General features: G+C 41.4%; 1 protein-coding gene across 1 annotated transcript in view; it reads right to left on the reverse strand.

The window, feature by feature from the left end:
- Positions 1 to 25,980, reverse strand: part of LOC109486583 (polycystic kidney disease protein 1-like 1) — an 89,479-nt gene that overhangs the window by 8,087 nt on the left and 55,412 nt on the right. The window contains 29 exon segments of the mRNA XM_019790436.1: positions 1,137 to 1,304; positions 2,017 to 2,238; positions 2,699 to 2,833; positions 3,511 to 3,651; positions 3,841 to 3,942; positions 4,289 to 4,409; positions 6,771 to 6,884; positions 7,156 to 7,343; positions 7,753 to 7,833; positions 8,572 to 8,692; positions 9,255 to 9,365; positions 9,793 to 9,911; positions 10,481 to 10,669; positions 11,254 to 11,338; positions 12,017 to 12,149; positions 12,718 to 12,991; positions 13,950 to 14,104; positions 15,390 to 15,465; positions 15,646 to 15,765; positions 16,153 to 16,326; positions 16,757 to 16,973; positions 17,390 to 17,496; positions 18,085 to 18,292; positions 18,736 to 19,018; positions 19,567 to 19,667; positions 20,481 to 20,629; positions 21,062 to 21,178; positions 21,646 to 21,900; positions 22,624 to 22,872. Coding sequence (XP_019645995.1) covers positions 1,137 to 1,304; positions 2,017 to 2,238; positions 2,699 to 2,833; positions 3,511 to 3,651; positions 3,841 to 3,942; positions 4,289 to 4,409; positions 6,771 to 6,884; positions 7,156 to 7,343; positions 7,753 to 7,833; positions 8,572 to 8,692; positions 9,255 to 9,365; positions 9,793 to 9,911; positions 10,481 to 10,669; positions 11,254 to 11,338; positions 12,017 to 12,149; positions 12,718 to 12,991; positions 13,950 to 14,104; positions 15,390 to 15,465; positions 15,646 to 15,765; positions 16,153 to 16,326; positions 16,757 to 16,973; positions 17,390 to 17,496; positions 18,085 to 18,292; positions 18,736 to 19,018; positions 19,567 to 19,667; positions 20,481 to 20,629; positions 21,062 to 21,178; positions 21,646 to 21,900; positions 22,624 to 22,872 — 4,515 coding nt within the window.

Here is a 25,980-nt window from a genome sequence, read left to right on the forward strand (position 1 = left end):
AACTATAGAATAGCATTAAAAGATAGCACAATTCGCTTCACACAGTCGACACATGGATAAACCACAAAGTTATTTTACGAATCACATGTCCACTTGCCTCTGGTGCTGTATTTTTCAAGGGGCAACATCGCAACACATTAGCGGACGCCCCAGGAGGTGGCAAATTGCTATTGTCTTGTCGGCGCGCAAAACAAACATGAAATCCGACCCTATCACATTAACGCAAACGGTAACGCGTTAGAAATAATTTCTGACGATTTTCTAACCATTTTCTGACGAAAATCTAACCAAATACTGACGATTTTCTAACCATTTTCTGACGAAAAAATAACTCGTTAGTAACGGGGTACCCGGTTAACTATAACGCGAACGGTACTGTATTATTTATCATACAGAAAAACAACTCGTCAACCTGGTACTCAAACTCTGCCATGGTGTACTCCTGAAGACAGAGAAAAAACAGCACTCTCAACATATATTATTTATCATATAGAAAAACAACTCGTCAACCTGGTACTCAAACTCCGCCATGGTGTACTCCTGGAGACAGGGAAAAAACAACATTCTCAACATATATTATTTATCATATAGAAAAACAACTCGTCAACCTGGTACTCAAACTCCGCCATAGTGTACTCCTGGAGACAGGGAAAACATACTGTCAACATTGTATCATTACAATATTGGCCTTGTCACCCACCAAGAAGCCTACATCAGCAGCGAGGCCCTTGAATCTTGTCAGTTAAGTCAGGCCAGGCCAGTCCGGATCTTCTTCTTTGACGAATGTATTTCGACATGTATTTTGTAGCGCAACGGACCACAGAAAATCTTTTAAAAGCACCGATACAATGGTGTGCTCCCTTCCTTCTTGGTGGATTGTATAACCTACGTGCCAGTATACTGGGCTAAATGTTGTCATCTGTATGTGGGAAACTCAAGAAGACAGAAAAAGCTCCACGATCAAATTGCATCCAACACATCAACGCTTTAAAAGTTTGGGGTTACGTCATCGCGACGGCGGGGAGCGGAAAAATGGCTCACTTTTCAGACATACCATGCATGATATAATGACAGGTTTTACCAACTTGTTCCTCTTTAACTGCACAACAAATCCCCACTAAGACACCATCACTCACCGAGGGGACCACGTTGGGACCCTTGGGCACATCCCCCTGGGGTGGGGACTTGAACCCTGCCCACATCAGGAACTTCTCCCAGACGTAGGTTGCCATGGTGATAGACGGAGAGTCTGTCTTGGAGCGAATCTTCACGGCCTTGTACGCTGATGTCAGGATACCGATAATCTGTCAATAGAAACAAGTTTAAGTGTTAAACCAACAATGGACTGAAAAGGTTTAAGCATTCATCAATAGATCAACAATCTGTTTTCAATACTGTCATATGATAATCATTCAATCATCAAAGTCTTCATCACTTAACTGCTATTAAAACATTTCTAAAATCTTTCCTGTATTTTGCTGTTCTTTATGATACAGTAAGTGGAAGAAAGGCTTTGCTGTATACAGCAACTGGATCCAGCTACATTTCATCAAAAGGTAATCAGTGATGGCAAGTAACCCCTGACTACACTGTAGTTAAAACTACATGTAGCACTGGGTGGGTGGGAGGTGATTTTGACAGTTGATTTATAAGGAGGTTGCCTGTAGGAGACCTAGTACGCACCTTCAGGAAGTGGCGTAATACCCATTTATTTCAAATTACATCATAAATTTCACTCTACAGTTCTCAAAACACTTCCCAGAGGTCTGTGACAATACGCACAGACCGACAGACACAAACAATACTTCACTTATGTATACCGAAGGAAAACATTGTTTTTGCTCCAAAGCAATAAGGCCAATGACCTGAACTTGATGTCTGTCACCATGGTAACTGGTCTTGAGTTACATCATGTTGCAATTTTACAGCAGGAGGGATTTAGACTCCTGTCTGATCATATATAAATGTGTTTGAGTAAGAATTAACAGAGCAGACCATATGCGAAGGTAAACTTACCAGTCCAACCAAGAGAACCATGACTAGAGCGAAGAATGCTCCAAGGTACAGGCCTAGTTGCCAGCTGTGGGTCTCCCTGAGTTTGTCCAGGTGCTGGTGACCGACCGCCGTGTGGCACAACGTCTGAAGGGTCAGCCAGAAGGTGCTGAAGTTCAGACTGTACTGACCAAACAGCAACGTCCCCAGGTGGCTGAACGCAACCAGTAAACTCAACAGCCACAGCTGAAACAAACCAATCACATGTCAGCAATCAGTAAACTCAACAGCCACAGCTGAAACAAACCAATCACACATCAACAACCAGTAAACTCAACAGCCACAGCTGAAACAAACCAATCACATGTCAACAATCAGTAAACTCAACAGCCAAAGCTGAAACAAACCAATCACACGTCAACAATCCAACAATCAGTAAACTCAACAGCCACAGCTGAAACAAACCAATCACACGTCAGATGAGTCTGATCACAAGTCTACAACCAGTAAACTCAACAGCCACAGCTGAAACAAACCAATCACATGTCAAGTCACTGGGCAACAACCAGTAAACTCAACAGCCACAGCTGAAACAAACCAATCACACGTCAGATCACAAGTCTACAATGGTTAACACGTTTTCCAAGGACTGTGAGTGATTCAGTTATTACAAATCTACAGTATCTTGTGTTACCATAAAACGTACCATGAATGTGAAGATCTCCCATGCTGCCCTGTGGAAGACCATGCTGAACGTGGTAAAGACGCTGTAGAACCTGAGCAGATGTAACATCTTCAACATGAGGAGCAGCAACATCACGCCTGCCAGGGCTGCAACAACCTGGGGAGAGGAGGACAGAACATAATGGTTAGTACTTCTTTTATTGGGATTTCTTAGAAACAGGGATTTTTCTTACCTTGCTTATGTTTTGATGCCTATGACACGCCTTTTGCGGCGAGAACAAAAGTGCCACCTACATCGGCTACATATAGCAGCAAGAAGCAGTACTCCAGTCAGAAGCTCTGAAGAAGGTGTCTGATAGAAACTGAAATGTAAGCAAGGTTGGTTGTGTTCCAAATCCCAATATCCTATGTTCTACCTACCTGATGAAATCATTTTTGGGTTACTTCTTTTGTCTACAAAAAGAGTCTTGTCTATTCTTTATTGAACTGTGATGAAAGGATTACTAGGTGACTATTGCCTTCTCAATGATCATGAGAATGGTGTGGCTCTCTACAACCTCATGCTTTATATCCCATCCGAGAGGCCTAGGATATTCTTAACCAAAGCTATAGCTAGGTACTACCACTACTCATTTTCACTTGAGACAATCTCACAACATTTGGGTCTGCCAAGGATTTGAACCCAGAACCTTCAGATTCTAAGCCAACAGCCCTTCATAGAAGCAGAAGACCACCTTGCAACCTACTTAACGCAAAACTGTAGAGATGTTCAGGAATGTAAAATCGTTAAATCTGATTCAGTGAAATAAATGAATCAAGCACAGTGTTTCCTACCTGGTCCATATCAGCGATATGTGACAGGTCCACAAAAGCCTCGTGGTAGGTCACCAACAGGCGATCCACCGCCGACCACGCGATCACGAAACGGTACACGCAACAGCTGAAGTACGACACCGCGACCAGGATAACAGACACCTGCATCACGGAGGAGGTGAGATGGTTTGAAAAATGAGCACCATAAATTATATTTTCATATGAAAACTGACCAGTCTCTGATAGCCAACACACAAGCTAGATACAGGGTAAAATGAAATCATGTTTTGATGGATATAATTAAAAGCATTCCTTTTCAGTGTAACTAAGAGTTACTGTGAGTCTTCCAACCTGTAGCCAGTGCCAGGGGTTACAGTAACAGCCACGTTTCTCGTTCATAGCTTCACACATCTCAACCTTGATGGTGTACAACACAATGGTCAGCATCAGGAGCTGTGGAAGCAAACATACATCAATGAAGGTTAGACATCCGTGTAGAACATTTCTATTACATTATACAAAATATTTGAGCAACTGAATAATTCTCTGAACTTCAAGTGTTGGCCGTTTCATTCTATGTCACTGATGAAAGATAGCAAATGCTGTTTTGTGACTGTACTCCTCACCATAAGAATGACACAATTGGACTTATGGCTATGGTGATGATAGCGACTGTTCTGGAAACACACATAGACTGTGATTTACTTCAATTATGACTTACCGGTAATAGAATCAAGATACATACATCTCATAATGTTTACCAGGTAAGTAAAGTATGCATACATATTGAACATCTCACCTCACAAGCCATGATGAAGTAGTTGTAAGTCCCTGCATAGCGATACAGGGTGACGGCAGACACCAGGGGCAGGGTGTAGGCTCTACCCAGGGATGGCAGCTCAAGCAACAGGGACACAGTACTGCAAAATAATGTCAGAAAATCCCCTTAACATCATGTACATGTACTATAGTGGGGCGCAATAGAGGTTTTCGTTTCCTTCACTAATTTGGAAAAATTTCGAGATTAAAAAAAAAATGTCGAGATTCATTTCTAGATTTTTTTCATTTTCAATATTAAGCATGAAGGGTCTGACTGGGGCTATCATGATCCATTGGGTAACAGAGAACCTTTCCACAAAATATCAGATGAGTAGGTTTAAATAGTAAAAGGCTAGAAGCACTAGTCCAAAGTGCTCAGTCCAAAAATAATCTGCTCATTGTTTTTAGTAAGACTTGCAATTTTTTTTTTACCAAACATAGATTTTATGCCAATTTTTTTCCTGTATATTAAACCACAAACCTTATGACTTTACATATACAGTCAAACCTGTACTAGCGGTCACCTTTGTATAGTGGTCACTCGGCCATAGCGGTCAGTTTTTGCCGGTCCCTTGAATTTTTCCCATTGACGTAAGCATTAAGAATCGTGTCTATAGCGGTCACTGTTCAACGCGGTCAGCGGTCACCCCATTCCGGTCCCGCCGGCATGTCAACACCGCCGATAGCGGTCGCGGCTGGTCGTAACCCGCTAAGCACCACGGCCGTAACACCACCCTAGCCGCGGCGACTGTTGCAGGGCTTCTCTTGCTTGCAGTCTTCTACATTTGCCCTGTTGTTAGGGCTAATGTAAAAGACTGCAAGCAAGAGAAGCCCTGCAACAGTCGCCGCGGCTAACACCACCCCACCTCGGGCTACGACCGTTATGAGCCTTGTGATAATTTTCCGATCGCTACATTACTAAAATGTGAACTGAAAATTAGACTCCATATGTGTATGAAATAAAGGAAAACTGACTTTTGACACGAAGTTTCTGCGGTCGCGGGTGTCTTTGATATCTGCGTTTTCCCCAACACCAGTGCCGTGCGTGCCGCATGGAGCTTTCAATGGACTCGGCCGCTCGGCGAAGATTACGGCAAATTATCTTTACAAAAAAACTTAAGAATATCCATATTTGGTTTCTCGATTCTTTGAAATGCGTAGATATGTGCATAGCTTCCGTTTTTCATGGGCATAATTAAAGAAATTTGGCTCGAAAATGCGTTTCGTATTTTTCCAAGATGGCGCATGTTGGCTGCAGAGGGAGGTCAATTGGGGTCATCGGAAGACTCCACTGGTATGGAGGTAGATACACCGAGTTTTATTTAACTTCATTAGCGTCAAATGACGTAATTACATTATGAAAACATTTGAAATACATTACTACAATTAATATTAGATGTAAATTTAACACTGTAGTGGATATTTTAGAAAAGATATAAGTCTGAAAGGAGAAAATTTTCTGTTGACTACCACATTGGCATAATGGTAGAGGCAGACAACCCACGCGGGGAGAAACCCAAGCCGTAAACAAAGGAGAGTTTTCGCTAAGTTTTCATGTTCAAAAACGACCAAAAACGGAAAGTAACTGGCAACTGACGAACAATTATTTTGCTGTTAACTAAATAGACAGCATCTTGGTACAAAATAACTTATTTACGTGGTTGGAATTCGCTGTGGCGTATGTCGGTCGCGCGAAGCAAGTGTTCACCAAAGAACAAAAACATGGCGAGGTCGTTCTCTTCCACTTTTCGACTAACAACAACAACTACTAGTAACATGGCGATTGCGGAGAAACGATGGCGAAAGCGGAAAGACGGACGCCAAACTTATTCCAAAAGGTGGAAGTGATTCGACTGGCAGAGAGAGTGAGAAGAAATCGTCGAAAGCTGAGCTTTAAGATTAAATGATTTTGCAGTCTATAGAAATTTGTTTGGAGTTGAAAGTTTGTTGCTTGATTTGCTTTCTTTTCTTTAGCCACATGTAGTACTAGTATGTACACAAGAACAGTAAATGACAACCAGTGATTTTGTATGTTTTAAATTATGTGAATGGTTTCATTGTCCCAGAATAGATTAACTGAATATGTTGAGTGTATGTATCTTTGATGTCAAGTTAATGTTTCCATGCAATATTTCTGTATTTCTTTTTTTCAAGCAAGTACAAAATAAAGTACAACTAAAGCAAAAGAACAACAAATTATTGAACTAACACATGTACATATAAAAGGGGTTTACCTTTGCAAATGTATGTATTCATATGTTTCAGAATAAAGACATCACTGTTGGTACTCAAAGCATGTGTCCCTTTTTTTTTGGGGGGGGGGGTCGAACTCACCGGCTGTTTCTCTATAGTGGTCACCTGGCCATAGTGGTCAAATTTGGCCAGTCCCTTGAGTGACCACTATAGGCAGGTTTGACTGTAAAAAAAAAAAAAATACAGAAGAGAGCCTGTTTTCCGCTTACCCAAACAGGTTAGTAGGAGGGTTGTAGTAGCTGAACTCCACTGCCACTCCTCTGGTCTTATCATCTATCCACTGCTGGCTGTACAGTTCTGACAGCTGTGTTTGGGCTTCAGTCCTTCAGAACACAAACATGAAATTGATAAGTTTATTGCAAATTCCTGCCCGAAGGCTAATTGCAAATAATAGTATAATAATAGTATAATGACGTCTCTTTCTATATATTTACACACTGATTTTGTCCGTCAAAGATTGGGCAATGAAATTGGAAAATGAAATGATCAACAGAAACTCTGTCAAATGACAAAATTTCATCAAATGATGAAAAGACAGACACTGGCTAGAACACTGCAATAGTGTGAGCAAGTGAGCAGTATAGCTCTACCTACCTTGACCTGTTCAGAGCGACCACATAACCACCTCCGTGGTAGTAGGAGAACCACCCCTGGTGGCTGGAGCTGTGAGCGGCGGTGTACACCCAGGAACTGTTCACCCCGTACGGCTGGGTGTCTCTGGTGGAGGAGGTGTAGTCAGGTCTGCACAGCTGCGGGAGGTGGGCACTGTACTGGGGAGGGACCTGGGGAGGGGGGCAAGGTCACAGCCTCAGTCTTCAAGGTCAAACAAAAGGACTCAAACGCTGATGTTTGGGGAGAGGGGCAGAGTCAAGGTCGCAAAAGTACCAAAGTAATGGGTTCCTTTCTCAGCACTGGATCAAAGCTGTTCAGCACTAGAATTTCCTTCTGCACAGGGCCCCGAGTACAGATGCTACTTTCCCCGCAAGTTCCACACTGGGTGGCCAGTGAGGAACCTGTTACTTCGGTACCCTTGCGTCAAGGTCAAAACAAATGACTCAACCGCAGACTGATGTTTGGGGAGGGGGGGGGGCAAGGCCCCAACTTTAGTCATCAAGGTCAAACAAAAGGACTAAACCACTCTTATTTTATTCAAAGATGTTTTTTTTTGTTTCCATGACTAACAACACTTACCATGCATGTCTCCTCCGTGACCCTCAGTTGTCTGAGGGTGACTTCTCCAAGCAGCACACTCCCACCATCAAATGTTCCTCCCTGAAACAAACAGTACAAGGGAATAAAAACAAGCCCTCCCATACACATGTACATCACAAGTCTGTGTCCTGTGTCCATGACTTCATTTGCATGCAAGAGTTTGTGCATTGCCAAAAGTTATTTCTGGTACAATTCCTTTGTTCTACACATTATAAGAGGGCTATGGAGGAACAAACAGTCAACTTGTACTGATCTAGGACTACCTTTTTCTGTCACAATTTTGTATGACACAACTATAGTATATGACTGCTAATGTCTGAAGTTTCCTGTAGTTAACCTTCTTCCTGTTTCCTAAATCCGTGACCTTAAAATATGGTGCCAAATGACTAGTACCTTGAGTCACACCAATTTTTAATTTGTTGGTTCTCGGATCTGCCTCTTCATTTTTTTCTGATTTGCAAAAAAAAAGATCCTGGTTCTGAATCAACTCAAAACTGCTCAAATTTTGCCCCCAACAGTTGAGGAAAGTCCTTTTCTTCCTAGTTATTACAGATTTTCCATCTATCAATGCAGTGGTTTGATTTAAAGTTCAAAATTTATAGTTTAAATTTTAACCCAGCCTTTTTTTTTACTTCATGCCTCGTATCGTAGCATTAAGGGCTATAATAGTATGCCTAGACATGTTTTTTTTTTTCCCTGTCATATTTTTTCTGAAAAAATCTGAGAACCAACAAATTAAATTGGTGTGGTCTTAGCAGGCAATGGTTAAATGACACACATGTATGTGACATGTTTTACCTGTATACTGCTGGGCTGTCCGTTGTACCAGTTGGTCCAGTACATGTGGTCCAGAAGGTGCCCCTGGCTCCACCTCCACCAGTCATCAACAGACTTCACAGAGCCAAACCCTTCAGTAGGCCTGAAGTACAAACACAGGAATATTCCACCATCATCACACTTGCAATTGCACATGTAGACAATAAGATACAGGATTTTTTCCGTAGCATATAAAAATGACACAGTGCCCTAACACGCCAAAAAACAGTTACTCAAGCAACTGGATATGATTTTGGAAACAGTCAGACGTTTCAGGTAGCATCCGCTACCTTTCGTCAGTGACACTGGAGTTGTCAGAAAAGTAGGTTTATATGTACGGGATCGATTGACATGCAAATAAGTGAAGACAAACTTTTTGAAAGTCCAAAACGAAACAATAGACAAGTCAAGGCAAGAATTCTGCAAATTGGTCAAATAGCTCCTGTTCTTTCCTAGTACCCAAATGCTTCCCGCATATAGTGACCATATGCAGAAATTTGAATGTTAAAATTGCTGTTGAATTTTGCCAATATGAAGCACCTATCCCTTTTCACATACATGTATATGGATATCACACTGAAGGTACAGGTTACTATACACTATATAAAGCCAATAGCCTAAGGACATAACTGTTACATGAATGTATTGTAAGGGATAGCACTGACCTGACAAATGTGTTCCTGGCGGTCTGGTTCAGTAAGTACGCCCCTCCTGACACCCGACTGTAGGCTATCAGCATCACCAGTACAAACAGGGTTCCATACAGCCAGCCTTGTCTGCAAAACACAAGGCTCACTTAGGGATGGGTCTTTTTAAGGAAGGCTTCTTCTTTTCTTGGATGAAGGAAGAAGTGTCAGAACAATTTAAGAAATGATAATTATGATGAAAAGGGGGAGGAGGGTAACAAATGTTACTGATAGCCCTCCTTGACTTCTTAATGGATTTGCCTGGTTCCCTGATTCTAAAATCTAGTTAACATATCCCAGCATGACCTAAAAGAGTATCAAACGAACTACAGAAGTCTTCATAATCTTGTTTTAATGTCCTGATGGTGGATAGAGGATGCCGGTGTACTCTTGTTTTGAATGACTGGAGGTTGTTGTCAGTGGTTAGGCCAACCACGTTGTCTGGGAGACTGTTCCAGATGTGTACTGCAGTTTTAACCATTAACCAATCACTACTAATCTAGCTGAGTTGCCCCACCTGATTCCCTCGCCCAGTAGCTTCTCCTGTTTGCTCTTCTCCTGAGCAGGCCGTAGCTGGGTCTCCTGTGGAGGACGTGCGAACCTCAGGTACCGCGAGCGCTGACGGGCCTGGATACCCTGGGAGGTGAAACACAAGATTTTCAAAATCTATTTACTTCACCAAGGCTACTTGCCAGAATTATTTTTCTGACTTGGTTTGGTTTGGTTTTCCTTTGATGCCCACGATCATGATAATGATCATTCTGTTATTCTCATTTTCATGTGCATTTGTAGATGAGCTAAATCATGGACCTCATTAATGCTTTCTTCACTTTACCACTACAGTGTACACTTACTATGTTTCACAAAAAATGTACCACAACACTATGTTTAATTGATGACTTGGAAGATATGTGTTTGGACCTCTATTACCGCTCAAGTACTCATCAGAGTACAACAGTCGTGAAGTTCACCTTGTATAAGAAAGTTGCCCAGGGATTGAAATGTCCGTACGTATAACTACTTGCTCCTAAAAGATGAAGCTAAAAACAGTAATCTTTTTGGAGAAAAAAAAACAAAAGTGTAATCATGTTGTAACCTCTGTAACTGGAATTCTGTACATTTCAATGAGAATGAGCCTAATTATATTCTAAAGAGACACAATTTATTTCACAGTCCAGCATCAAATCTCGGCAGAGTAGACAAACCTTCTCCAGATCGTTGCTATCCCGGTATGTCTCCAGTCGCGAGGTGGGTTTGGGAGCGTGGATCTTGCGCCGGAGCTCAGACGACATGGTACTGATGGTGTCGTAGCTGCTGTCATCGCTGTCACGGTAATCCAGCGCGCGGTTGTTGTGCCGCTCGCGCCACGAGATGTAAAGCGTCACAACTGCTACCTGCAAACAAGGAAAACACATACTGTAAGGCCACACCAATTTAATTTGTTTCTCGGATTTTTTCAGAAAAAATCAGGAGCGACAGGGCGAAAAAAACAACAACAAAAAAACAGGCCAAGGCACCCGATGATAGCTGGAAATGTTACAATATGAGCCATGAAGTGAACATACCAGGCTGGTTTATAATCAAAACAATAGATTTTGAACTTTTAATGATACAGAAACAAAATTGCATTGTTACATTGAAAAACTTAAGAACTAGGAAGAAAAGGACTTTGAGGACAAAATATGTCTTTCATTTAACATTTTGCAGTTAATTTAAAACCAAAAAAATTTTTTTTTTTTTTTTTTTTGCAAATTTGAAAAAAATGGACAGGGCGATCCGAGAAGCAACAAATTAAATTGGTGTGGCCTAAACCACGAATACTACAGAACAAATACACAACAGAAGTTGGGTTCTGTCCACCTAGATTGATTCTACTATCTGGTAGATAGACTAGTCCATAACTTCATACTAGTCTATATAACACTACACATATTTCAGTTATGTTGCCTAAAAATTTTATATCACTTATATTACTCACCAGGAGAGGCTGTGTTAAGAAGACACTCTGCATCAGGGAGAAGAACAGAGACTGGAGCCAACGGATGCTCTGGGTCTTCCCAAACCTGAAAACAACAGAGCAAATCAGAAAAGTGTTATGTGTTTCATTCTAAACATTCCGTACGCAGTTGAAAAGGTTGAAAGCAAGCTTCAACTTTTTTTCTACACATGACTACACAATCTTGAAAAAGACAGCAACATTTAATACAGAATTATGCACTAATGAAGCAACAGATGTTGTAGTTGCTTCACTACATGTTAATCTCATTACATCCATGAAGGTTAGACATCCAGGTAATAAGACATCAAAAGTAACAATTACCCAAGCAACTGGATAGATTTTCAAAGTCCAACCGGTTGCTTGAGTAACTATTGCTTTGGTTAATCTCGTAAGGGCTAGAAAAAAAATGTCTTGTTTCCTGTAACAGTTTCAGTCCTGAAAAAAATTAGGGTTCAACTTGGTACTGGTAGTTTTTTTTTTAGACTTTTGTTTTTACTTCTCTAGTAGTGGTCCAACTTATATTTTCAATGTCAATGTTTGAAAGCTGAATGCACAATTATGTTTCATCACTCAGGTATGGTGGTAGAAACGGTCAATCAGCTCGAAAAATGAATGTTCCTTGTAGGGGTTCACACATAAAAACAGGCTAGGGTCAGCAGTTTTTTCACGGGTCAGTCAAGAAACACAAAATTTTATTTCTAGGCCGAAGTAGTGCACGATGCAGTTTCTTCACAGGTCTTACCTGAAGCCATACAGGATAGTGACCACTCCGGACAGGAGGATGATGACCACACAGGCTGCCCAGGCCACATACCGACACCACGGCGGCAGGAAGATCTTCCTCAACTTCTTACGAGGCTCCTGGATGGTCACTTCTGGAAACAACATGTTACTGGGTTACCTTAAAGTCTTTGTATTGTAATGTTGATTTTTGTACTACCTGTATGACTTCAGACTTTGTAATTCATTACTTTCTCTCCAGAAATTATTTGCTCTAAGACATATAGTCATAATCATTTACTTCCAGAAATGGACACATTGCTTTGGGTGGCTGAGTTTATGCTGTGTCTGTGCTAATTACTTTTGTTTCATGGTGGGCGGGTGTGTGGTAGGTGATTTTGAATGTTGATTGACAGGGAGGTGACCTGGCGGTGACCAATCATTTGTCTTTAGGTAGTGGTGTTATAAATTACATAACACATTGTACAGTCTCCTCCACAGTCCCTAAAACAATTTTTGGAGTTGTGCGAACTTCAAGGTCATGAAAACCTCAAATACTTCCCAGAACTCTAACATCTTGGATTTTTGTTTGACACCAAGTAATTTTTATGGATGACGTCCTCTGGAGACCCTAAATCTGAAAGCACCAAAAATATGTGTGCGCGGATGTCATCCATAAAAATTACTTGGTGTAGCCTAAACCAGTCCCTGTATACAGCCCACCTGTAGCAGTTTCGGTGTGCAGACTGCCAGTGTCACTGCTGTGGGTACTCTGTGACCCCCCCAGGCCGTTGTGCTTGTGTTTATCCTGGCTCTGGTAGTCCTCGAACCCGCTGGAACACTCCGAGGACCCAGAGCCCGGGTGGGGTGGCAGCTGCACAGACTGTTGGCTGCCTGAATGTTCCGAGTGACACGGTTGGCTGTCGTGGGAACTGCTGGCCTGTGTGTCAGCTTGGCTGCCTGTGTGGCTGGTCGCAGGACTGCCTGGGATGGAATCCTGCAAAATTGCAGACATTTTTAGTCATAGGCATAATTATAAAAAGCCAGTTTTGTTGGAAACTAAATACACACAAAATTCCAAAAACTAAAAATTTTAAGAGGGCATTTTTATATAATATATTTGTATGGAAAATACACCAAATTGCATACATTTTAGTCATTGGTACAAACACAAGTAGCAAATTCTTTTGGAAACTACATTTTCAATGCACGCAAAATTCTAGAAAAATAAAATTCTAGCAAAGGGCATTCTCACAACCTTCTTTAAACAGGCAGATATGTTCTGCATATCAACTTTCCCATACACTCACTCTTTTTACTTGACAATGTACATGTGCTTGCATCTACATTGTATTTGACTCTTAGCCATATGTTGGTCCACAATAAATGAGACTGAGAAAAACATCTAACTTATAATCAGACATTAAAAATTATATAGCACCCCAAAACAGCAACACTTGTACAAAACATGCCAACTTGCATTAGACCACACCAAGTAAATTTTAAGGATGACGTCCGCGCGCGCATTGATTTTGGCCTGTTCCTAGAAAAAAAACAAGAAATTCTGCTTCCTGTAACTATGACCAAAGAGTCACAGCAGTGCTGCAAATCGTCCGATTGACGTGAAACCCGTAACGCGAAATGGGTAAAGAGCAAAAATGTGATGAAAGAAACAGGACAGGACGACAACTTCCGTTCCACCTGATTTTTTGCTATTTTGATGATGAATGAAAGACTTCTTGCTTGTTACACTGTGTCACCTCATTCAATTTGTGTCCTAACATTTGTCATCTCTTAGTATATTTCTAATCTAGGCATCTTGTTTTTTAGGGCACTTCTTGTTTTTTTTCGGCCCCTCTCGCATTAGATTTAGGGTCTCTAAAGGACATCATCCATAAAATTTACTTGGTGTGGCCTTAACATAATGCACAAATGTACAAATATAAGACACTAACCGAATACTTCTTGTCCCAGGTCTTCTGTGCCCACTTCTGTAGAGCCGTCCAGTTGATATAAGGCTGGTCCAGGATCATCCCACTATCTGTGGTCATCACCGTCTCAATCGTACCTTGATCAGAATAAAAAGTCGGGCTCCACTCAGTGGGGGGGCCTGCAGTGTAAAGGGGGTGGGGGGCGAAAGAGCAAAGGAGAAAAAAAGGATTCAAAGCAAGAAGAACACCACAGCCACAAGAGATAACCAAGAGCCAGTACACCTAGCATGCAGAGATGTTAAATGTATAAGAATCAGTAAGGGAATGGTTAGATTTGCTTTGAATAAGTTGAAGTCCTTATGTCCAACATGTTTGGAACCTTGCCCTAAAATATGGCTACAATTTCCTGAATGTTGTCTGTTTAAAAAAGTACATGATAAAATGCAAAGCAGTGCCTGTTACTTCACTGCAAACCTCTCTGTAGAGGGCATATTTATACATGTTGGTCTTAGTTGGAGGTGACAGTGTTGCATTGCACTGCAACCACCAGAGAACTGTAGCCACATTTGGAGGCAGTACTTGGAAGTTGGAACACAATAAAAATAATCCACCGTATTCTATACACTATGTCACATCGTATTGAACTTTGCTTGGAAGAAGCAGCAAAACATTCAGAAATATAAACATGAACCAACACAGTGAGAGACTGTGCTGTACTGTGAAAATGTGAGTTGTTAAAAGGCATGTATTTCTTCACGCATGTTAGGAAGAACACCACCCGCAGCCAGTGAAAACTCCATGGGTTCTATGACACAGCAAAAAAACTTCATCTAAGGCCACACCAATTTAATTTCTTGGTTAACGGATTCGCTCGCTTCATTTTTTTCTGATTTGCAAATAAAAATAAAAATTCAGAATCAACTGCAAAATACTCATATTTTGCCCTGAACAGTTGAAAACAGTCCTTTTCATCCTAATTGTAACAGTTATTCCATCTTTCAAAGCAATGGTATCATTAAAAGTTCAAAATTCATTGTTAAAATTTTGAACCAGCCTGGTGTGTTGACTTCATGGCTCCTATTGTACCATTTTGGGCCATAATAGGATGCCTAGGCCTGTTTTTATTTTCATTTTTTTTTTGCCCACCCGCCTCATTATTTTTCTAGAAAAATCCGTTAACCAAGAAATTAAATTGGTGTGGCCTAAGCTGTCATACAAGATACAAGCCTTGGCAAGAGTAAACAAAGACCTAGATAATAGCTACTACATGTAGTAGAAAAGTTATGTTGGTCTTCTTTATTTTGACAGTTATTTTGTATTTCTGACACACCAAGTATTCAAGATGCAAGACAATCAAAGAACTCTGGTTGATTTGTAAGGGAATCTTACTAACTTAGGAGACTTGTCACTTACTATGACTCTAAGTCATGAGAGGGATAACTACACATGTGTATGATATCTTACCCGGATCGGAAAGGAAACTCTGCCTCTTGCCCGAGGCAAACTCCTTGTCTGCTTGTATCTTCCTTGTTCTTCTTACCTAAAGAGAGGAACATTCGTAAAAGAAAGACTTACATAACTTTGATACAAATAACTTTTGTAAAGCTTAAACTGAGGGAAATCCACGTACCGATAAATGCAATACCCAAGTTGTCATTTTGATAAAGAGATTACATCTGTCAGAAACATTTTTTTAAGGCGTGAGAAACGTCAGACTTACTTTGCTTCTCCGGAAGAGGAAGACAATACCGAGGTGAACGGGAAGGACGACCAATGCCGTCAGGGCGCCGACAATGATGCTACGCAGCGACACGTCAATCAAACCCAGCTCCGCAGAGTCCTGCAAAACACAAGTTTCAATAATCATCAGAAATGTAACATTTGCAAATAAAGGAAAATTTAATGCATAATGTTTACCTTCACAATTGGTCTAGCCTATAGAAACTGTTCTCTTTCTTGTTACTCGAACACATTCATATGTAATATGTTGTGAGCAGTCCCTCCAGCTCTATCCTGCCACAAATGTAACCCAACACCACAGGCTACTACTGTAACAATGCTGTCTACTACAATGCTAGTTACCATGGTGACAGACATCTGGTCCAGGTCATTGACTTTTTTGTTTGGAGAAGAAGAAGAAGAGAAAGACGAGGAAGAAACAGAGCAAACACGCTGGTTAGAGCTCTGGTTGAACATCAGATTCTGACATGAAAAATGCTGAACTAACCTGCACTTCCATGAGGTGATACCAGGCGGCGTTGATGCAACAGTAGGACAGGAGCAGGCTGAGACAGACAGTCAGGCGCTGCACGCGGGTGAACTTGATGTAGGATGGACGGGTGTAGATGGACAGCCACAGGTGGTAGTCTGTCATGTACTGACAACCCTTGCAGTACGCCAGCTGTGGAAACCATTCACAACATAAGTACAATCTCTTCTGTGGAAAACTGGGCAGAGCAGTTACTGAAATATTTCTATTAGGAAGATCTAGTAGAATGATTAACTGTTAAGATACCTTCAATATGGAGTGAAATTTCATCATCAAAAGAGAGAGCATTTTTAATATTATATAATTGTAACAAATATCTTCATTGTTAGTATTTGCATACCTCCAATAAGATTGTGAAATTTTGTAAGTAAAGCTATTGAGATTCAAAGTGCTTGTCCTCAATTACATAACTGCTGTATACTTTATCTATTTGAGAATGGTCCAGTTTTGCACCGGGGTAAGTTTGGAATAGTCCACTTTTGCGAGGGAGATGGACTGAAATATGCTGTATTTGCTCCCAAGCAGATGTCGGCCTTTCTAGTTAACAGTTACAGTATCATACCTTCTTAAAGCCTGCTCCATCAGCAAGAGGAGTGAGTTCTCTCTGGACCTGTCCGTCCTCGTATTCCACAGCGAGCCACTGCTCGCAGGGGAAGTACCAGGCGTAGTTGGAGTGGAGGTCACGCACGATGATGCGACTCAGGTACCAGCTAGGCGAGGCGCCCGAGTTGTCATGCCACACCTGGACTTTCCACAGGGGGCCCAAATTGTCTGGGACACTGGAGAACAAACATGTCAACCATTCAGTCAGAAACATCCCAAACAAGAAATCAAAGGTTTCACTCCTCTGCGAAGTATTTTGAGTAGTTGTGAATTTCTTATTTTATTCATTCTTCATATAATTTCTTTCTGATTCTGTACGTGCACATCAAAGTGTTCCTTCCATTTTGACGTCAACTTGATATCACTTCCTCCAAGCCTGTGGGGCGCCATTTTGACCTCCAATTTGACCTTCCTGTCAGTCTGTGTTAACATCATTTCTTTCTCACCACTAATGACTTAACTGTATTCAAATAACTACAAACACACAAGAAAGAAATTTTCTTGGTTATACATGCTGCCTTTAAATTTGTGAATGAAAAAAAAATACTAATTCCCTACTGCACCTTTTTTCAAAGTTTCACATTACATGTACCTGACAATGAAAATGTCCCGTGAGTTCCTTTCAAACAAGGCCCTGTCAGGACAGCTCAGCTCCCTGGTCTCTGATGTTCCATCTTCACCATAAATCACCAGGCAAACCTGGAACACAATCAAAGAGGACTGGTAAACATTTAGTAGCAAATTCAAGTCCCAACAATCAACAGTATACATGTACATGTAAGTAGGAGTGCTACTGATAATGCAGTGTTATATGATGCAGTCCAATAACAATCGCATCCGCTAATTCACAAAACAAAAATTAATTTTAGTCCACAGAAATACAACCAAAGCATAATGTTAAAATGACCAATACTAAAGCTCTGTCTGTAATTTTTTCATCCATCCAGAAAGTTCTTAAAGCTCTGAAGAGATCAAAACAACATACTGCAATGATTCTAGACATTGCCTACATATTTATATTTACTGGAGGGAAACAAATTGTTTTTGCGCTGTTTTCTCTTCTTCTTCTCCAAACCAATGAGGTCAATGACCTGAACCAGACGTCTGTCACCATGGTAACTAGTGTTGGGTTTTGCAATTTTATAGCAGGAGGGATTTAGACTCCTGTCTGACCATATATATATGAATGTGTTTGAGTGAGAATTCACAGAGCAGACCATATGCAAGGGTAAACATTATGCATTTGCTTTGCATATGTTACCTTTCTAGTTTAAATTAGTTCCTCACCTTAGCAGATGTAGAGGCACCTGGCCTGAAGCCAGTCTCCACGGTGACCTCATACCACTGTTGGTCAGACAGGGAGTTGTCCTGCAGCTGGATTGGTCCATCCTTCTTAGCATCGTGCTTGTCGGCACGGTAACAGCAGAACAGCAGGATGAGGTACACACCAAATATGGTAATGATGAGGCTGAAGGTCACAGGGTTCTCATTGAGTCTGAAAAAAAAAGAAAGAACTTGAAAAATTGCCAAAATATCACCAGATGGTTTTAAAAATCATCACAAACAGATATTTCAGTTCAAAAATATGATCAGATCTTTCACTTTTCATCCAGTGTTTTACTTAAAATTTTGTCCAGAAAGCTTCTATGTTTAGAATTAAGTCTTGTGTGTCAATTTTTTTATTTTACTATGTGTATGTCAAGATTAAATGTTATCATTAGTGCAAAATGAATGTAAGCATCCAGAATTAACACATAAGGCCACACCAATTTGATTTGTTGGTTCTCAGATTTTTTTAGAAAAAATATGAAGCGACAGGGAAAAAAGAGGACCTAGGCATCCTATTACAGCCCCAAATGCAAATTAAAAAAATTGAATCCGTGAACCAACAAATTCAATTGGTGTAGCCTAATGATGGCAGGAAAAACTAGAGCTTGCCTTGCAAACTGAGTCAGATCAAAGAAGTCATTGGCAGCCATGGAGGCCTGGAACCCCCCTCCGAATGCAGTGAGATGGTTGCAGCTACAGTGGGTGGAGTAGTAGGTACTGTCCTGTCGCGGCGCGCATCCCTCCCCACTCCAGATATTGTTGGTCTCGTCCCAGTACAGGCACTCCCCCCACCACAGTCTGAAGGTGTACGTACGCTCCGACACCGCGTACTTACGATACGGCTTCCTGTCAAACTCTGCGTCCAACAGCCCGATGTAGTACGAGCCAGTATCTGAAAGAGGAAGGAACAACGGTGTGATCAGGGCTCGAAATTAAAAGTGGTCCAATGGCCACTGACCACTAAAATGTAGGCTGGAACAGCTAAAAACGACACTTTGGGACATTTTTGGGACAAAAGAAAAATAACCAACATCAGGCTGAAAAAAATCAGGCTAGGGGTTCAGCGGTGTTTAAAAGCTTTTGTGCTTACTTGTAACTGATTCTATGATAAAAACATTGTCAAGTAATTTTAGCGTGTATTTTTCAACTTGTATGCCAACATGCAATTTTGTAAATGCCATGGGTTTAGATATGGACCTTTAAGAGTGTATTTGCAGAAAGTAATTCTGAATTGCAGAACAAAATTTTGGCGTTCTGTAATATTGCAGGATACTGAAAAAAGTATTTCTACTACTGCTAGTACATCCATTTCGATAAGCTGGAAATAGACACTGCTACATGTATTAATGTATTCAAATACAAGTACTAAAAGTTAATCATGTATACAAACATGTACAAGTACTTTCTTAAACATTTTGCACAGGACACGAGAAACCTTACCGTTGAGAGAGCCAGGTGGGAGGAACAGCGTCAGAGTTCGGGTATTGTACCGGTACACTCTTTCCCACCGAGCATTGTTAGGAGTTGGCTCCGACTCATGGCTACATTTGGATAAAACAATGGGCACAGATGAAGGTAAATGTACCTTTATATGTAAACCACACATGCTAACATTAAATGAGGATTGCACATTAGACTGCTTTTATCAAGTAACTACATACATTTTTTTGCAACTACAATACAAATCAGACGTTCCAAAATACATACATGTACATGTAGTATTTTCATCATGCCTACCTAAAAAGATATGAAAAGAAGCCCAGCATGATAATGATAAAAAATATTAAAAAAGCACTGAGGAATATGTTTAGCCAATGGAATGCATGATAATAATATAATGTGAGTTCTGTAACTAGCTATAGTAATACTATGTAGATTATGTTCCTTAATTTGTACATAATGTACAAAGTCATTTCTTTTTGTGCCAAATGTGTGTTTTATACCATGTTATCTGTTGTATACATGCTTTTATTTTTGTATGAACCCTAGAAGATTAGCCTTTTGAGCTTAAGGGCAGCAAAATAATGACAATAAAGACAAGACAGTTTGACAAACAAATGTAGCACTGAGCATTTCTTCATATTTTCACACGTGAGTAACATTTGAGACAACAATCAAACTCATATTAAGTCATAAGGGAAGACCCAAAAAGAACTAGATTTAAGACTGACATTTGCTTGGGAGCAAATACAACATATCTCTGAATGATGGCTGAGTTGAATCCATCTGACCAAGTGGCAGGAGAAGAAGAAGAAGAAGGAGAAACATGAGGGAACACAATATATTTCATCCATAGTATGTGGTATGGACTGAAATATAATAAAGAAAAAGCCTAAGAGTTCTGACCCCTGTACCTGAGTAACATCCTGATAGGAAAGCTCCTGTCTGCTACAGTCCGCAGTCTGACGGACACATGTAACGACTGCTGACGGTTTTCCGCGCTCACGTTGAACTTGTGGACCTGCTGGTTCTCACGGTCAAGGGTAAATTCTGGCGTAGTCTCCTGTAAGACAATTTGCTTTTGTTTTCAATGCTTGTACTACAATTCACAGACTATTCAGGACTAAAACAAAAAAACTACTTGTCTATCACGATACAAGATTTTAGATACACCCAAGAGGTCCAGGTTCGAATCCTGCTCATGTCACCGATCTTCTGCCCTTGGAAAAGGCACTTTACACGACTTTCCTCACTTCACTCAGGTGGAAATGAGTACCTAGGAGGCAAGTCCCGTTTTTTGGGGGAGGCAAACCCCACGCACGTTAAAGAACCCACCACACTTATCAAAAAGAGTAGGGGACCTTCCCAGTGGTTCAAACTTTACAGTCCAGTCTTACGCAGCTTCTACATGTACATACATGTACAAAACTGGTGTGTTACGCCTAAAGGTGGTTTACCAGTTATGCGAAACAAACAAGAAACAAACAAAGCTTACAGATGAGGAAGCACGAGGTATCCTCATGGTGATGCGGTTGTTGTCAGGCAGGTTGTTGACAGACAGGTCATCCCCTTCACAGGTAGACAGGGACAGGGACACCACTTCACTCGACACCTGAAACAACACAACAAACACAGGCTTAGATCTGGAAATAGATAGACATAGCTTGTGCATTTGGGAGGTAAAATAAAACTGTAAGGTGTCTGACCATGTAACAAATATAAGCAGCTGAAGTGATATCAATTTGTTTTCTTGTGTGCCTATCTTGATTTCCTACAAGCCTTAGCTGCTGACATTTTGTACCCATCTGCAGTCTGCATTTTGCAGAGAAATATTCCATGTTGCAGAAAAAAAATTAAGCAGCCTGCAATTTTGCAGACTGAAAAAATCAGGATAGGGGTTCAGTTGTGTTTGAATGTTGCAATGTGCTAACTTCAACTTTTTGATACTAGTTATGCCTGTGTATGGATTTGAGTCAGTGCATATTGCAGAAAGTATTTCCAAATTGCAGAACAATATTGTGACATTCTGCAATATTGCAGAATATGAGGGAAAAAGGATTTCAGCCACTGAAGTATTACCTTAGTGGAAGTGCTGCTCCAAGCATACGGGTTCCTCCTGTACTTCAGCATGTGAGTACCGTAACAGTCTGCCAGGGGAGGGCCACTGCGGCTGGACTTCAGGATAGCGTCCAGGTTACCCGGGAGACGGAACTGCCCATCGCCCGTGGTTACCTGTAGGTTGTTTACAGACAGGTGCGTTGCCGTGGTAGCGGTTACCAAGCGACTGGTGAGGACTGCTGGGTACTCTCCTGGAGCCTGCTGCAACATCTGTGCCTGGAGAACCAATCAGACATCAATTAACCTCTGGTATATCAAAGTAGCAATAGCTCAATTGGTAGAGCAGTCACTTTGTAACCGGGAGGTTGTGAGTTCAAACCCCGGCTGGGTCATACCAAAGACTTTAAAAATGGTGCCAACTTCTTTTTCTGCTTAGCACTCAGCAGATATGACAAAGAGTGTGGGAAGGTCAAACACACAGCACTACCAGCGGACTAGCCCCCTGCTGTAGTGCCTTGCACAACTGTACTGTATGTTGCCTAAGGGCTACGAAATGGAGATGCCTACCCTTTGCATAAGAGCACAGGAGACCTTCATACCAAAGTAGAAGTTGGCTACCAATTCTCTGTTAGTTATGGGGTTAGGCATCAGGTTTTTTTTTACTTGAACTTAAACATTTTTACAAGTCTGGAACCGGTCCAGCGAACCGGTACACAGCACTAAGTAAGAAACATACCTTTAGTGCCTTCTCTATAATCTAGACACATAATTTAATGCCTTCTCTATAATCTAGACACATACCTTTAGTGCCTTCTCTATAATCTAGACACATACCTTTAGTGCCTTCTCTATAATCTAGACACATACCTTTAGTGCCTTCTATATTATCTAGACACATACCTTTAGTGCCTTCTCTATAATCTAGACACATACCTTTAGTGCCTTCTCTATTATCTAGACACATACCTTTAGTGCCTTCTCTATAATCTAGACACATACCTTTAGTGCCTTCTCGATGACTTGCACCGTTGCCTTCACGATGTCCCTCCTGGCCGCCTCTGTCTCCATGGTTACCATCTCCGTGGTTACGGCGTCCTCCAGGGTCGCGGCGATGACGTTGGACGAGCCGTTCACCACGGACGACAGGAGCAGCGGACTGAGCTGCTGACCATCGCGGGAAAACGTGGTCAGTCTGTCCGCGATGATGTCCAGTAGCCGGGCAGAAGTTACCAGAGCCTCCGTCTCAAGCTAAGAAAAAAGGTCCAGTCAGTTTTTTGATGTTACAATCAAGCAAAATGTACTACGAGCTTGGCTGTCAATGTTTTGCAATCATCTCTCACTGAAACATACTTTGAAAAATAAAAGTTTTCAATCATTGTACAAATGGTTTTGATTCAGTGGGAACATCACATATATAAAGCCACCATCACATATAAAAGGAACTACAATCACTGCATCAAGTTTGATTGAAAGACAAAACATTACATCAGAGCCTTGTGTTGTCTCCTCTCTTTATATTTATCTGCCATCCACGTTCCGGCATGGCAACAGACATCTTTGCCCATTTTCGGCAGGTTAAACACCGTCAGAATGCAACAAAATTTCTTTTTTTCCCCCCCAATATCAGGTGAAAGCTAATGTGTGCACTGATGTCATTCATAAAAATTACATGCCGTGGCCTTAAAATTTCACCAAAAACAAACCATGCCACTTCAAACACATTCAAACCTCTACTTAATCTAAACAAATCAAATCAAAATCAAAATCTTTCTACAGTGACAGTTTCTTTCCCCGTACAGCCAAGCTTTGGAATTCCCTTCCTGACAAGTGTTTCCCACTAACCTACAATCTACAGGCTTTCAAATCAAACATCCACCGCCATCTCTTGACATTTTTATGGGTTCACCACACCACGAAGTGGTGGTGAACCCATATTGCTTTTTCTGATGTTTCTTCTCCTCCTCCTTCTCCTCCTCCTCCTTCTCCTCCTGCCATATCTTTAAATGGATTCAGCTTCTTCATTTTAGGGCCTAAGGTCCTGAAATTTGGTATGGAGGTACAGTGGGCAAATACCCCTAGGCGTTTTTTAAATTTTTGTGATACAGGCTTTTAGAATGGTTTTATTTGAGTTTTTTTGGCTGTGTTATAGCAAATGTATTACTGTGTTAGTGACTGCCGTGTTTACCACGTCTGGGCATGAGTCATCACAATGGAATGCAGGGCATCAACCAATAGGCATGCAGCTTTCCTCTATACTTCTTGCTGATTGGCTGTTGGGATTTAACTTGATTAACACCCGCACAGAGCATTTCCACCTGCACAGAGCATTTCTTGCTGATTGGCTGTTGGGATTTAACTTGATTAACACCTGCACAGAGCATTTCCATACTGACAGTATGTCTTTATTCAAGTGTTTTGGTAGGTATTTCAAGCTTTTCTGCTCCAGCATTGGAATGCGGGGCATGAACATTTTTTTATTTTATTTTGAAAATCAACAGTTTGCATTATGCAATTAAAAATCCTAAAAGTAGGGAATAGCTATCCAACTGTTGTTTTAGTTGTATGTTACTTCATATTATAGTTATATCAATGTAAACAGGGTTCTAGCTAGCGCTAAGTAGCGTCGGGGCCCGCGACGCTAAAATTTTGACCCGCTACGCCAATTTTCCCCCGCTACGCTAATTTTCAGTACAACGTAGCGGCATTGTGACTGCATTTCTTTGTTCAAAAATGCCAGATCAAATGTGAAAAATGTTTTTTTTAGCAAAGTAACGCACGTGGCGGCCCTCCCAGGAGAATGGGAGTGACAGCGGCAGTCTCTTGACGTCCAGACACTGGCGTCAGGGTGTCTAGCCCAGTCTGTAGAAGGGATGTTCCGCCCCCTTCATAGTGTCGGCTTTCCCTCTGGGACGCCATATATGGGCTGGCCTATTTAACAATTCCCACGCCACGATGTATGTAGCACAAATATGTTTCCTCCCGTGTTCAACAGATCTCTCCTTGTAACTCTGGACATAAACACCTTCCACTAAATTGCATTAATTCTATATCTTGCCAAGGTGAAAATATATTTAAAAAATACAAAGAGTTACAATGTACTTAGTCACCAGCCTAATAATTAAAGTGCTTTACAGTTCCAGCCTGCTCCCGAAAAGGGGAGGGGCCTCTAAAGCCCACAGCGGCAAACTTGCGTGGGTTGAAAATTTGCCACTTTAGTAAACTAAACAAGGGAGTTCACCCCTTGGATCCGTTCATAGTTTAAACAAGTAAATACAAATTATTGCTCTCTTGTCAAATTTTTGCCGTTTTTCTTTACGGGCGTTTGTGATCTTTGTGACACACGTGGGTTTTCCTGCCACATATGCGTCAGTGCTGGTGCCATGCCGATTTCATGCTCTTAGCTACTGTGCGATCTATGTCGACATACTGGGTGTGCCTGTAATCATGTCAGCATCAAAGCTTGGCAATAACAACAAAGCCACGTGTTGAATCACGTCAAATTTCGGCCCAGTTTTGCAGAACAGAAATGGCACAAAGGAGATTAAAAGTGCCTCATAATGAGCCACTATTAGCAGGCAAAACAGACGTATTTCTTATATTATTTATAGTTACTTTTTTTGCATGTAGAATATTACAACTTTGCACACCAGATGCTATTCACGAGTTGCACATTCCCAGGATCCTTTGCGCACAGGGTAGGTCACGTGGGCGCACAGGGTAGGGAAAGGTCGCGGTAAACCACGTGACTCATCCTCGGCTCTGGTCGGAAGAAGTCGGAAGTGTTCGCGAGCGCTCGGAAATTTCAAAAATGGCTGAGACCACTGCCGGCGGCGGGAGGCACGTAGTTTTTCACGGCGTTCGTACGGCAAAGCGGCATTGAATTTTTGCTCCATGACTATCGGTATGGGATAGGATAGGGTTGATTCAACATACTACGTGAAAATGTGACAAAAAGACAGACTTTTGAAATTGAATGCTCCCAGCCTACTATCGGCCAGATAGCTTAGGGCACCTTCTTCCGACCAGAGCCGAGGATGAGTCACGTGGTTTACCGCGACCTTTCCCTACCCTGTGCGCCCACGTGACCTACCCTGTGCGCAAAGGATCCTGGGAATGTGCAACTCGTGAATGTACCGGCAAAACGACCTTTAGACTCCGACCTCTGAACTCTCACCTCTTATGACCCGTGACGTCACTCGCATGCTGTAAATATTCTGTGCCGGCCAATTTTCTCGAATATTCCCAAATATACCTGTCGAATTCTGCCGTAAGTATTCCGTTTTGTAGGGTAGATGTGTTGCTGGGGATGTGTTGAATATATATGGATGTCAGAAATGCGGTGTTTATAAGGTTTAG

Source organism: Branchiostoma belcheri, unplaced genomic scaffold (assembly GCF_001625305.1).
Source record: "Branchiostoma belcheri isolate BF01 breed outbred unplaced genomic scaffold, Haploidv18h27 scaffold81, whole genome shotgun sequence".
Classification (NCBI taxonomy): Eukaryota; Metazoa; Chordata; class Leptocardii; order Amphioxiformes; family Branchiostomatidae; genus Branchiostoma; species Branchiostoma belcheri.